This window comes from Nylanderia fulva, unplaced genomic scaffold (genome assembly GCF_048542155.1).
Source record: "Nylanderia fulva isolate GAGA-0341 unplaced genomic scaffold, ASM4854215v1 Scaffold27, whole genome shotgun sequence".
In the NCBI taxonomy this organism is placed as follows: domain Eukaryota; kingdom Metazoa; phylum Arthropoda; class Insecta; order Hymenoptera; family Formicidae; genus Nylanderia; species Nylanderia fulva.
In genome coordinates, this window is record NW_028190336.1 from 1,511,787 (window position 1) to 1,526,295 (window position 14,509).

The 14,509-nt window shown below is 44.1% G+C and overlaps 1 protein-coding gene across 1 annotated transcript in view; it reads right to left on the reverse strand.

The window, feature by feature from the left end:
- Window positions 1–14,509, reverse strand: part of ds (dachsous cadherin-related 1) — a 277,551-nt gene that overhangs the window by 32,803 nt on the left and 230,239 nt on the right. The window contains exon 3 of the mRNA XM_029303522.2: window positions 8,978–9,460. Coding sequence (XP_029159355.2) covers window positions 8,978–9,460 — 483 coding nt within the window. The remainder of the gene's footprint in view (window positions 1–8,977; window positions 9,461–14,509) is intronic.

Here is a 14,509-nt window from a genome sequence, read left to right on the forward strand (position 1 = left end):
GTAAAATGTGTACATATGTGAAGGATAAAACTCACACTGCGCTCGCGTGAACGTATACGCGAGGCGCGCGTGTAATTACGCGTGTATACGCGTTGGTACCGATGCGAGACTGGTCTGGAAGATGTACACGTTTTATATCCCCGGCGATACCTCTACCCATCAGCATTCGGTACCCGTGTTATTAAACGTCCGCGTGATCTTTTTCCACGGACTCTCGCCGCGAGAGGTGGGTCCGCCGATCCTGTATACTACTCCCCGTATATAATTACGATTTACTCCGCATCCCGATACGCCGAGATACCGCTCGAGTATCTTGAGCCCGTGCAAAAGGATTTCGACGCGCGACTTCGGAAGGGTATGTGACACGCCGGACAAATCTGTGTCCCTTCGTCCGTAAGCCGCCGTGGCGAGAAAGTTGGCCATTAAGATACGCGAGGCAACGCATTTGGTAATAAATCTTGAAGGATAATAAAATTATAAAGCGCGCATTAAATCGTCCGTTCTTCGTGAGAATATCGCACATCGTAATTTCAATTTTTTCCCTCTATGGAAAAATTAAAAGAAACAATATTTGTAAGTTATGGAAAAACTTTCAAAATATAATGTGTGTATTGAAATATTTATACGCATTTTATATATCTGATTTTAATAATATTAAGTGAATTTGTTTTCTTGGATACATTTTTGTATACGGACAGAATTTTCTCTTATTGTTACAATTTATCCTGAAAATCATGGTAATCTTGAGACAAAAATATTAATATGTACATAATAAAATTAATCGAACATGTTTTATATCATATTGTGGTAGATATTAATATTTTTATTGTCGCAAATATTAATCAGAGAAATCCTTCGATTTTCAGAGTAAATTCTCTCTGTAGCAATATGTATATAATTAATTTTAAAAAACTAAGTTTTTTTCTGCAATTCGAAACTGCATAAAATCTTGCGGAGCATCGCAGCGGCATTTTTATCGCATAAAAGCGTTATTTTTATTTTTAGAATAATCGTGTCGCGCAAGGTGCATGTGTAGCACGATCACGTTTTTCTCCCGCCGGGGCCGATTCGCGAAGGCTTCGTCACCCCGGTTACACACGCGTCCCTCCGGGGTGCCCACGTGGGTGTAACGAAGACAAATCGCTCGCGTATTTGATTAATTCGCGGAGATCGCCGGTCCAGCGCCGTGGACCCTCTCTCTCTCTCTCTCTCCACCTCCCACCTGCGCTCGTGTATCCTTCGTCCTCCGGCACCGTGAATCGAATCGAGAGCGAGTTTTTGCCGGCGAAGCCGAGGCAGGGAAGAAACCCGTAACGTACTCATTACTGATTCTCGCCCTTATGTGTTCTCGGCACGAATGGCACGGTCCGAGGAGACGTTCCGTCCGATTTCTACGAGAAATCTCTTCCAACGAGTCGCGAATTAAATTGTAAAAATTCGCAACGAAACAAATTCCGCGTTAAGAAACAAAAATTCAAGATTTTTCAGATGTTATCGTAAAAAAATGTAGGAGAAAAATATGAAGACTTTTCGTATTCGCGCGTGCTTGAGCGCTATATGAGTAAACATTATTGCGAGCTTCTCCTTCCTTCTGCATCGATAAGTAGTCTCGGATGGCGTAGGTAGCGATCAATGGTTACTGATCAGCATATCCTGTTTACGCGGCATGCGTATTGCCGCGACCAGATGCAACCTCTTCTTCGCATTCTTGCACGACGCTTCGCAACGCGATTCTTAGGTAATGACAACGCGAAAACAAGTCGAGATGTTATTCTGTAATTCGCTTACATTCGCGAAATTCCCTTTCTCATTCAATTCGAAACAATGCGAGTAAATTTACGACGCACATAAAAGCGCGTATAACTTATAATTTTCTCTCCGAGTGCTTTTTATCATTCGCATTATCCCCTTTCTCGCGAACTTCTCCCTCACCCTCTTCTCTTTGCTTTCCACGAGGCGAGGTAAAACCCTCCCGTGTTTCAGCCCTTTTTGCTCTGTCCTCCTCTCTCATTCCGCTCTATTCCGCTTCACGGGTCCTCCCTTCTCGGCCGTGCAAATGGAATTCATTTCTAGTTCCTTGACTCCCGCGTTCCTCGCTCGTCTCCGTTCCCGTTTCCAAGTCCCTCTTTCACTCTATCTCTGTTTAATAGCTGCTGATCCGTCCTGTTTTCACCCGGGTCGTTCTCACGTGCGCGACGACGACCACGACGACGATGACGAAGACGAAGGATAACCGTGCGCGTAGTAGCAGGATCCTATTTATTTCTCTTCGATAATCCTCTCGGGGCTGCAGTTGCTCCGATACGCGTGTATATGCGTGTGTGTGTGCGTGTTGTGTGGGCAGCGGTACTGACTATGAGAAATCGAAGAGAAGTTTCTAATTGATGCCGAGAGGATATATCGAAATGAAGTCGTCCTGTCGTAGGGAAGTCGCCCATGCATTCGCGCGACAGACACACGATATAATATTATACGGTTAATAGAAAATTGTGCTCCGCAATGTGTATTTTCAAACTCAATTACGAGTTTTATCGCACAGCGAGAAACGTACATAAATCGAGCAACGGGGACGTTAATTATATATTTATCTAAAACGCGCGCAGTTTGAAAAACAAAGTATGCAAATGATCTTCCGTTAGGATGACCGACGTTTTTCGTCATCATAAATCATTAGACAATTTTTACATTTAAATAAAACCTGTACAACATGTACCGCGCATTCTAACATAATCACAGAAATACGATGCTGACTGGCTAATTATCTCTCTCTTCATTACTCGTCTCATTGATAAGTGCACTCGCAATTTATGTACACACGGATAGAAGCGCTGCGTCTTTTATAGAGTGATATAATGCAAGGCACAAATTACTCGTCATTAAACAGTATACCAGTCGTTTTCATTATCATTCGTTGATCTCCTTTAATGGCACGGTAAACTTTTAAACGATAGAATTTGCGTTCGCTCCCCGCTGGGTATATCTCCTCCCGTAAACGTAAGAAGAAGAAAAAAGACATCCCAATGTCATGGTCGTCAAGTTTCCGAGCGACGTTTGACGCGTGTTCGCAATTACGCGCTCCCTTGATTAATCGACAGACGCATTCATGAATAACCGTATCGAGATACGAGAAAGCTGCTTCTCGTCTAGTCTTGGCGTGCAATCTCATTTGACTGAAGGTCCCCCGGCGCACTAGTCGTTGTAATCGCCGCTAGCTAGCCGGGTGATTCTTCACTTTGGCGCACTACGCCGATATTCGCACGAGTGCTCGTGTGCGATTATCTATTCGAGCGCGGATGACGCGTGCGCGGACGTGTCCCGCGCAAGAAACCCTTAGGAAAAAGTAATTGCGATCGGTGGCCGAGTCGTTATATTGAAATCAAGATGTTCTGTACTCTTCCAATCGCGACGCTAAACTCTAAACAAGATTATCCTCTCGTGTGTAATGGGGTTTTTCTCTGTTCGCGTCCACTGCAGATTGATTTACCCTCGGGTGCCTCTTGATGAGATCTCCCGCGTCGTTCTTCTCGAAGGATTAAAATAACGCGCTGTTAACGTTTTCCCCTTGAAGATCTTTTAAGCTTTTTTGCTATATGCGAGATGTTTGTCAAACATTTTATATAATATAAATATTTTGCAAACTTTTAAAAGAATATTTTTTCCTTAAACACTAAAGTACGTCAGGACTCGCGTATCTTCTCGTTTCGATAGAATTATTCAGAGATCAGGAATAGTAACCAGCTGATCATGTATATTAGACGAAGAAACGAATGATTGAGTTTTAATTATTAGTAGCCACTACGGGGATGCGCACAATAAAAAAATAATAAAGAAACAGAAAACAAGAATTTAATAACACAGAATAGAGAAACTTCATCACTTTAGCACTTTTCCTCTGTTCTTCTGCGTTATATTAAATTATATCTCATATATTTTATAGCGAACTGTTCCCTATTACCTTTTCCTATTATCTATTTTTTATTCCCTGTTCTTATATCTTTTATTACACGCAGCCTCTATCAATTGCTATTCTCGTACATATATAATTGAATACGAAGCCACTCGTACATCGTATACTGCTTCCAACGACTAAAAGTCGTCAAACAAGAGGCAGATGATATCTCGTCAAAGGTAAGAATTCTCTCTACACGAATCGATTAGAATTGCTTCATCTGGCGGATCTCGCTTCCGTTTCGCCCTTTGGCGCTCTTTCTTTTAGCAAAAAGAAGAGAAGGAAAGCGCAATATTCGCGCCGGCCAAACTATATTTATCACAAGGTATACGCGACGGTATTAATTATTCGCGCCATCGAAACGCACGCAAGAACGACTCCGGACGGTTTTTCCCTTCCTTTCGAGGCGAGTGTCGAGGGCGATAAATCACAGATCGATGATCTCGGATCGTATAAGGGCTCGCAGCACGAGATCTCGCTTGCCTACGCGGTCGGTCGGCGCGACACGCTGCGACACTCGCGTGTAAAGAGCGTTTCTCTTATTTTGCTAATTAGCTCGTAACGGTGCCCGTCCCACTTGAGGTCGCCCGAAGGAAGCCGGTCATCCTCGTCAGGGGCGGTGCCGTTGACGAGCGTTTACGATCGCCGCGAATGAAGCTCGAATTACGAGCTATTCCCGTTCTAAATACGGGTATCGATACAAACTGCTCTTTCACGGTCTGCTGTTATCAGATGGAGACGATATAAATGTACAGATCGTATATAGATCTCGTATGTGTAATACTAAAAATATGAAAGATTAAAATAATATTATGGGATAAATTGCGCGTTTATATAGCAATAAAATTACAAATAGCGGCATACACGAATGTAATTGCGATCTCCGCGCTTATCAAATTTTTTTTACATAATCGCTGCTAGTTTTTCCATCTCTGGGGTAAGTAAAAAGAGACCACGAGAGTAATCGCAATCTATTACGTTTGTAACGGGGCATTTGCGTGCCTCCTGTTTTGCGCGGCATCATCGAATCGCGACGATCGATTATTCCCGACGAAGATCCGTGGAATGCCCGGTGTCAGAGGCTGGGCGCTTCCAATAAAAGGCCGACCGTTTGCATAAATCCGTGGATTTTTTAATTGGACCGGGATAGGACTCCCCGTTTACGGCTGACGATCGAGATAGGCATGATCGTGCGCGGAAACGATCCGTCGAGAGTCCGCTCGTTAATTAGGGCACGGCGCGTAATCAAATTTCGAAAATATGCTTAGAAACTCAACGTTGCAGGCACGTAACAGCTATCGAATCTTTCGTCGGCGACTATAATCATCGCCTGGTGGCCTCTATTCCAAAAGCATCTCTCGATATCGCAACGGTCATAACGGTGCTCCGGAACAGTTGCACTAGAGAAACACTATAAATGTCGAGAGTTTATATACGCGAATCTAGCCTCGATCAAGTTGCATACAAATATATGATGAAGAAAACAGAGGGAGAGAGCTTCCAAGACAAATCACATCGCGTGCTAATAACTATAATAAAGATATAATAATCATGCGAAAGAGAAATTCGATATGATACGTCACACAAGTAGCAAAATGACGATCGTATCGGGGAACATCAAGGGGCGGGAAGATCGATACGTGCCTCCCTGATGGAGCTCGTCCACGACACTATACTCGCCGCTAAGCGAAAAACGATCTGGTACTTAAATAATGATGATTAGCCCCGCGGGTCGTGGTAGCGTCGAGCGACGCGACGAATGCGATGAAGAAGCGATACCGTGGCGGCGGTATGCTGTCGTTGACGGGGGTCCAGCTCGTCCCTCTTTCTTCCTGCGCGTTCTCGCGCACGTTCTTACGTCAAACCTTTCCTTGCCTCCTCGCCCCTGCGATCCTCTTCCGTCCGACCCGGTTCCGCTCTTCGCCGTTTCGAACATCGATGCGCGCCCGTTTACGGCTATATCGACGTCCCGTAGCGAGTCTCCGAGGCCGTTCAACATCCGAGGTCGCGCCAGAATGATATTTGTTAATGGGAGGACGGCCGCTTTTTACGCCGAGCTTGTAATTGAAAACTGGCAAGAAATTTAAAACGCTCAATCTCCACGACACGTAAACCGGGTCGGCTCTCTAACTTTCGGATCATACGTCTCGGGTGATCGCGAGACACGAGCTACGTTGACACTTTTCGATTTATCGGTCGTCAGATCGAATGAATCCGTCTTGCGGATATCTATTCCCTTGTTTCACAATGCCGGATTTGTCTCCCGCGGTGAAACACACTTATCTGCTTACGGTTGTATTCCTCGTTCTCCTCATGCGTGATCACTCTTACGATATTACATCTAGTATGTGTCGTGCGAATGAAGATATCTCTACACAGCGCGTTTGAATATTTCTGCAACTTGTCTCTGTAATAATAATTTGCCGCGAATCGACGTCAATGTATAAGTGACTAAAGTGTTTCTACAGCCAAGGACTGAAGAAAGTTTAAAACACGCGTATCCGATGAAAGGTTTGTTGCATCAGCGCAATTACACGGTATGCAAGTGCAACGTATATACACAATAGCGCAAAAAACTCGAACATTGCGTTGCTAAACATGCGCATTGAGCTCCGTACACGCGTAAGATATCTTGGAGTGAAGACACAGCTAAATGGTGCAGAATACGTCCGACGAGGACCGAGAGGAGAGATGGTAGAGAGAAACCTGCGGCAATCGAGAGGGACAAGACAATGGAGGGCGACAATAAGACTGCCCAGCTTCCATCGAGGCAAAAATAAATTAAAATAAGTTCTGCATCTGGTTACCGCTGTTCCTTAACACAGGATGTCTCCGAGACGCATATCGAAATAATGACGTTGCCTTCTTCGGCGAAATAGAAACCGCGAGACATTTTTAAATAAGAATTTCCCCGAAAATACACAGAAATAAAAAAATAAAATAAAGTGATATTATCAAAGTACTGACAACGAAACAAACCAGATGAGGCGGCGAGTCAAGACAACACGTCATCCAGCGATCCGCAACAAGATATAGGATTACGATTGCCAGTTAAAATCCGAGCGATAAAGTCAGCGTTCATAGAACATGTGCGCTTCTATCACGCCTTCCTGTTTCCTCCCCCTCTTTCGTTTCTTTTCTGTGTCGGGACAATCTCATCTAGGATTACACCACAGTAATTCTCCCCCAGCCTGCCCGACGAAATTCCAGGCGAAGCGAAGCCGCTCGAGGGATCGAATCGCCGAAGGATCCGAGAAAGAGCGGGAAAAAGTATATGTATATGTACACGGCTACATATATACACGGAGAGAAATCTCTTCGCTTGCCGCTCCGTGCGATGGTAAACGGCGATAACAAAGCGCGAGATAAGAGGCGCATCATACAAAGTACGGAGAGACGGGAAGTAAAAGAAGCCCTCTCTATCTCCTTTCATCCCCTATATCGCCTCTTTCTTTCTCTCGTATCAAGCATCGCTATCGGATGCATCTATAGTGTCCTGCGACTAAGAATCGCTCTTTAATCACGTGTACTATAAGACAAATTAAGAAGCCAGCGATTATCCTAATGACGAGGTATTCAAAGTTATTAAACGTGAATTAAATTAATCTCTTTTTTTAACAGATATAAATATATGAAAGAAAATTTTAATGAGTATTTTTTTATTATATTGTTGCATGTATATTAATATCGCATTAATGAAACATCTGAATTCCAATGATCTTGAAGCTTAAGAAGGAGAAAGAATTTTCAAAGGATCCGCGTTGCAAATAATTCCGAGTTTTAACATAACCACGAATGATCTTGCTAATCTTCACGTAGCTCTTTTATGAGGCAATGAAATAAAAGAAATATCGATTCGCCAGTTTTTTTTGTGCCAATGCTAAAATTGCACTGACTAAGGCACAAGAGATAGTTCGTATGCATATTTAAAAATTCTACTCTGCCATTTTCTCAGAGTACAGATCTCGATATACACATATAATGGTGCATTACATAATATGATGTACATACGCGTAATTAGAATACGAAACGTTAATTTTGATAAAATCACTCGGACGGATCTCGGCTTTTTATCCACATCCTCGGGTCGATTAGCGCGATGCTATAATGTTTAAATCGAACAACGCACACGAATACCAGGGAAAGACAAGAAACCTCGCGATCGCCGGATCGGAAAGCTATAATCGGTTGCAGCGCGGTCAAGATTTCTGCGATGCTCGCCGCTTCTTTTTACTTCGTGCGCCTATAGCACATTGAGAAAACGATTGCGGTGAAGCGACGATGGTGCAAGAGGATGTACGTGTATTATTCCGTGTCTGTATATGTACGCGCGCAAAACGTGAATGCTCTTACGGCCGAGATAGCGAAGCGTACTTGCGCCGCGATGTATCTCGCGAGCATCTGCAAATTCCACCGATCTGCGAACGACCTCCGCGGTGGAATACGCTTTAAGACGCTTTTCCCGAGATTCCCCCAGCTCGCCCGAGTATCTCTGAATCTCGCGACCCGAGTAACAATAGCCACTGCAACAATCTTAGCATTATAGGTACTTCTCGACGGCAACAATGTAGCGAACAACGATCAAATAAATTTAGAGAAAAAGAAGACGCATTTGAAAATCAAATTTTAGTACGGTGAGAATTTTCTCTTAAAATTTACCCTGGAAATCATGCTAATCGGGGGACAATATGGTAGTACTGAAAGAATTTCATAAGAATTTCTCTGATTAATATTTACCGCAATAAAAATATTAATATCTAATGTACATAGTAAAATTAATCGAACGTATTTTATATCTTATTGCGGTAGATTCCAAGAGAAAATTCTCTCTCTGTGTAGGATGTTTGTTCGAGACACTAGACTTATTTCGAATAATTTAATAAAGCAAGCTCATTTTTATTTCACGTTAATTTCTCACGATGTTTGCTTGCCGCTTGTCAATATAGGTATATATTTTACATCGAGCGATGATGCGTCGCGAAACGGCGGGCGAATAAAAGAACTTTGCATAAAAGCATATTGACGTACCTGTGTGTGTTGACAGTACCGGAAAGTCCCTTGCGTCGCCGACGATGCTGTTCTGCGGGCTATTTTCCTTGACCGTGAAAGTGTAACGCGGTTTCTCACAGATGCTGAGGAGTCTGTGTCCGGCGGAAGAGACGGTGACCTTGACCTCGGCATCAACGAGGCTCTTCAGACCGACCACGTCCGTCGCCGTCACGTTGAGCTGATACGACGGCGATCGCGAAAGCAAGATCGGTCTTGCCACATGCAGCTCGCCGGTATTACGATCGATGCGAAAGACTCCGGCCTCGTTGCCGCTGGTTATGCGATAGGTCACTTGACCGGAAAGACCGGCATCGAGATCGGTCGCTTCTAGCTTCAAGATTGGACCGTGCACGAGGTTGTCGCCACGCAAAGTCACGTTATATTTGCGCGGCTCGAAAATCGGCCAGTTATCGTTCACATCTGTCACTTGTATACGAACGATCGCTATCGTACTTAATCCACCTGTAAACATACACAATAATTTAGTCATTAATGATTTGTAATTAATTTGCATCAAAATGAGTAAATATAATATCCAGGGTAAACTACTTAAATTAAGAATTGTATTAAATATTTTAAAAATTACTGAGAGAAATCTTTAATTTACGAGAATAAATATTGTTTGTAAATAAGCATAATATCGGGAATGTTGAGAAAAATATCGCAAGTGTTCAAAAGAATGAAATCAATCCAGAAAGCACAATTAAGAATCATTTGCCTCGTATCAGAATAATGATTTTAAGTTATTGCGAATATATATAAGAATCGTTTATAGGACTAAGCATGTAGCAACAGTAGAGTGCATAATATTATAAAATATTATTATGTGATGTGTTTTATTAAAATTTAGGGAGAGACGGGGAGTCATTATTTAGAGTTTTATGCGAGTTTGAAAAAAATCCATGAAGTGGTCCTTATACCGAACATTTATCCGCGCACGGAAAGCGAGAAAGAAGTGCGCGGCCGAGCGATTATGTTTATTTCGTTCCCGGCCGAAATCCTCTTATCGAGCCAAATAATGTCGGGGTATTAGCCGACGTAGAGAACGAATCTACGGGGACGCGCCCGAAGCCCGGTCGGCATAAATCACGGAGCATCTCGTACCGCAGCCTCTTCTCGGATCCAATCAGCCCAGCTGGCCCTTCTCGCTCTTGCCTTTCACAGGTTTACGTTTCATCTCGCTCGTTTCTTCTCACTGCGCGTTCTTTCTTCGGCTTTCTTTTTCTCGGTCTGGTATACCCTCTCTCTCTTTCTCTCGCGTTTTATTCGGACACGCGCGAGCACGTGTGCGTCGACGTGAGCTCTTTTGCTCCCGCGCGGGAGGGTAATGCGTCGTTCGTAGTAATATTTCAAACACGAGAAGCTTACGGGGTCCCCAAATGGCCGCATTCTCGCAGTGTCTTAACGGCCACGTTCTTTTGGACATTACTATCTCCCGGATAATTGCTTTGTTGATAGATCGATCGATCGGTAAATTATGGTATTTATATAAAAATAAAACGTACAAAATCGATAATAAAATTATTATTTCACAAGACAAGTTATTACGCGACCGTACTCTATTTGTCTCCTTCGCAATCTACATGGAGCGTTGAATATGCAATCATCTAATCCGACAAGTAGTTTAATTGTCTAACGATCCGCCAAGTCCCCGAGAGAGCTAATTTGTCAGAGACTCGCTATAAATTACATTAGACTGTATCTTGCGAATTATAATCATATACATTCCATACAGATTATCTTTCTACACGCATTTGTACGAAAGCGCAACATTGGCGAGAGCGACGAGAAATCAGCGATGCGTAAACGCGAGCTCCTGATCGCCGCCTTTAGATTTAGGCGAGGCATGACGCAAGTGTTAATATCAAAGACAGTGTATGTAAAACGGGTAATCCGATGTTTAAACGGTTTACAACCGTAACTCATAGTAATGTATGGACTCGGAGCCGTGCGGAGCGTTCTCTCGGGCGCGAGGAGATTTATAGGTACGAGTGTCATTGGAGTCATGCGTCAAGGGTCCGGTCCCTCGCCACTGCCACACGATTTCTCTCTCCTTCCCGATCTTTCTTCTGTAGAAAGACGAAGCCTTCGTGATGACGCACGGACACCACCTCGAGATATCGAGACACCGATCTCTAGCAAGACACGCGGGCGTATAGTCATAGAACTTATTGAAAAAGCTTCTTGTGTGCCCTAATGATTTTTAATTGCGCTTTTCATAGATCAAATCGCGCGCTTATAGCGTCCCTTTGTGGGAACGATGAAAAAAAGAATCGATTAAATATACTCGCGCGTTCGATACGGAAGAGCGAAGGAACACACCGACTTCCCGGTGATAGTTCAACGGTATTTTAATGCACGACCCGATATTTTGTGGCCGGTGCAGTCCAGCCCTTTTAATTTCACGCGGTCGATCGCCGGGATGAGTCCTTTTCGAGATTCGAGTGCGGCGGGGGATACGAAGGTTCCGAAAGAGAGAAAGAGAGAGAGATTTATACGGCCGGTAGGTGCGGTGGTGCTCAACCTAACAGTGCGAGAATTACGAATGCGTCAAGGATGGGGTTTCGCAACATTACGCGCGCGTATTACGAAAACTTACAACTGTAATTGATATTTTGCATGCGGTTTTAGTTAGGATTTCGTTAACGTTCCACCAATTTCAATAACAGATTCAAGGTCGAAAAACAACTTTCCCTTAAATCATTTACGCGAGCGCCAGACACTCGCTTTCGCGTAAACCCGTAATTTCTTTTTTTTTCCTTCTTATTCAGGCAGGAGAGAAACGAGTTGTTTCGTTAATATGCCGCGCGCAAAATGCGCGCAGCTGATTTCGGAGAGTTCAATGCGTGGACCGAAGGTGACATATCCGAGATTATGCGTGGTATCACGCGGCGTCGAGAAGTGGAAATAAATAAGTGCAAAAACGGCCGCACACGGACAATGACACGAATGTCCGGTGGGAGTTAAGCCTCGAAGATTTATGATGCCGGTGCCAATAAAGTCACCTTCCTAATGTATATATAGTCGCGAAGAGAAGTGCATCCATCCGGACGCGCCTTTCTTTACATTTGTATACACCTGCCGTGTGTGAGGCAGACCCGCGTTATCGGGCAGGTATATAATTTCAAGAAAAAAAGATAGCATCTCTCTTCGATTTCTTTTCGTCAACGCGTGCGACGATAAATCGAAGATGCGCGATAAAATCTATCCCGTTGGCGGAATATCCTTGCGCGACAGGAATTCCATGGAGGATTTCGCACAGAGATTAGCGTAGAAATTACATTAAGATATCGTAGCTGCGCGTGTAATCGATACCGAGTCGAGATTCCTTTTCTACTTTAAAAGATGTTCTCGTAGGAAGAAAATCCAGTTCGGATAACATTGACGATCCCACATTAATACATGGCGTTGAGAACATATCTTTTTCACGGAGATATCGCAAATATTTTTACGATACAAAAAAAGATTCATTCCTTCTACATAATTTGCTGCAGCGCAATTAAAATAGTAAATCATCAGTAATAAATATACCTATACTCAAAGAGATTCGCGAAAATTTTAATCCACGTCAATTGTCATATTTTCTTCAGCCTTCACAGCTGCTAACAATAATTTCTCCCTCAACAGGAAAGCGGTCTAAATTTATTATTCATCGAATTATCTTTCAATTCATCCATCAACCATCTCTCGAAGGGACGGCGCCTGGTGTTTATCGATTCTGCAACGACTGTTCGACTCGCGACCTGAACGAAAAATAATATATATAATTCTCGCTGAAGGAAATATCCGTATAGATATCTCTCGCAGAGATCCCCGCCTCGATTCGCTCGTAGGTAATAATTATCACCGCGGCGTTATCCACCGCTGTTAGCACGATAGTAAGCCCGGTTAAGGGTAATCGTCGACGTTATCCCCTTCTGTTCCCCTTCGATAAATATCGACGACGACGAATGTGCATGCATATGCGCGTTGGCCAAGCCGCGACGATGCAGGGGATGCTATGCAGGACTCTCAAGAGACTCCGTCGCGTAGCGAACGTCAGCAGGTGATATAAATCATGCGCACCTGGCCCGCGTGGTTCACGGTGGCTCGCGATTCGCTTTACTGCCGTCGCGCCAAAATGATTCTCTCCGCGCGAATTACAGGTAGGCAATAAGAAGAATTAATCGCCGGCGTAAAAATAAGAAGCAAGAGGAGGCGGAGGATTAATGAGTCTCGGGCGCCACGAGGAAGTCTTGGTCCTCTCTACTCTTCGCGCGAGGACGTGCGAATCGCCGGAAGATATTTGTAATCATTTCCGTGCGTCCCGGACTTTGATTGAGATACAGTATATACTCGGGCGTGCCGCCTGATATGCCGTAACTTCGGGGTCGGAGAAATTAATAAATTTTATCTATTATCGTCATTGCCATTCTTGACGAGTGGCGCGAAATTGGAAATTCGCGGTGTATTCTCTTTCTTGCGCCCGTACATTTTTCTTCCCTACGAAGATACACGACTGTCGTCCGACGCGCGCTAGTCAGCAAGCGATATAAATCACGTCGCGCCGGTAATCGCGATGCGTCCCCTATGCCTCGCAGTGCCCGTCATATCCGGTTCTATTGTGCATCCTGACAATATCCACCAGACACTCTGCTGCACGGCTGTTGCGCAGCCGGACAATCGTATCGATAACGAGCGACAATTACGTAAATTCGCGCGCCTGTTTGCAAAACGACGCCAACAATAGACGTCCTCTTTCCCTTTTCGGTCTCACGGTTTTATTCATTTTTTTTTTTTTTTGCCGTCGATAGATTTTCTTTTTCGGATAATAATAATCCCGCCTATCTTCCCGCGTTCCAAAAATCCCGCAAAAAATCAGCGGCCTCGCGGTAGCGTCCCACGATGAATCCAATGGACCCGCAGTCATTGTCCTTTCCCATAAAGCCGCCGCTACCGCATTGGAAATGGCCACGGAACCCGCCATCGCGACATAAATCATACACCCTATTACAGAGCTACTAGATCCTGACGGCCCGATAGTCCGGGACCGCGTCTTTTCCTCTCCGCGACGGCGTTGTTTCTTACATCCTCCATTCTCGTTTCCGTGCGCGTGTCTCCGCGCCGTTTCTACTCGTCGTTTCTACTTGTCTCTCGCTTCTCCCCCTTCATCGATGCCTTCACGGCGCGTACAACGGCACTCGCACGCAAACGGCAAAGTTGCCGGGCATTGTTCCTACGTCGTCGGAACGAGAGATCGCGATCGTACGAGATCGCGAGATCGGACCGAATCACCGTAACGGTGTGAATGTCTCGAATTACAATAGGTGAGAATGTTAAATGTTTAGATACGAGATACGAGAAGGTGAAGAGATTAACGATCGCGATATTATAATAAATACCGCAAATATAGTAATAGATCAATTTTCTTTCGGATATTTTAACCGATTTTAAGGTATTATTAATACCGACTGCAATTTGCATAGAGTTTAAAATTAAAAAAGAATTGAAAATAAAATAAAAATTAAATTA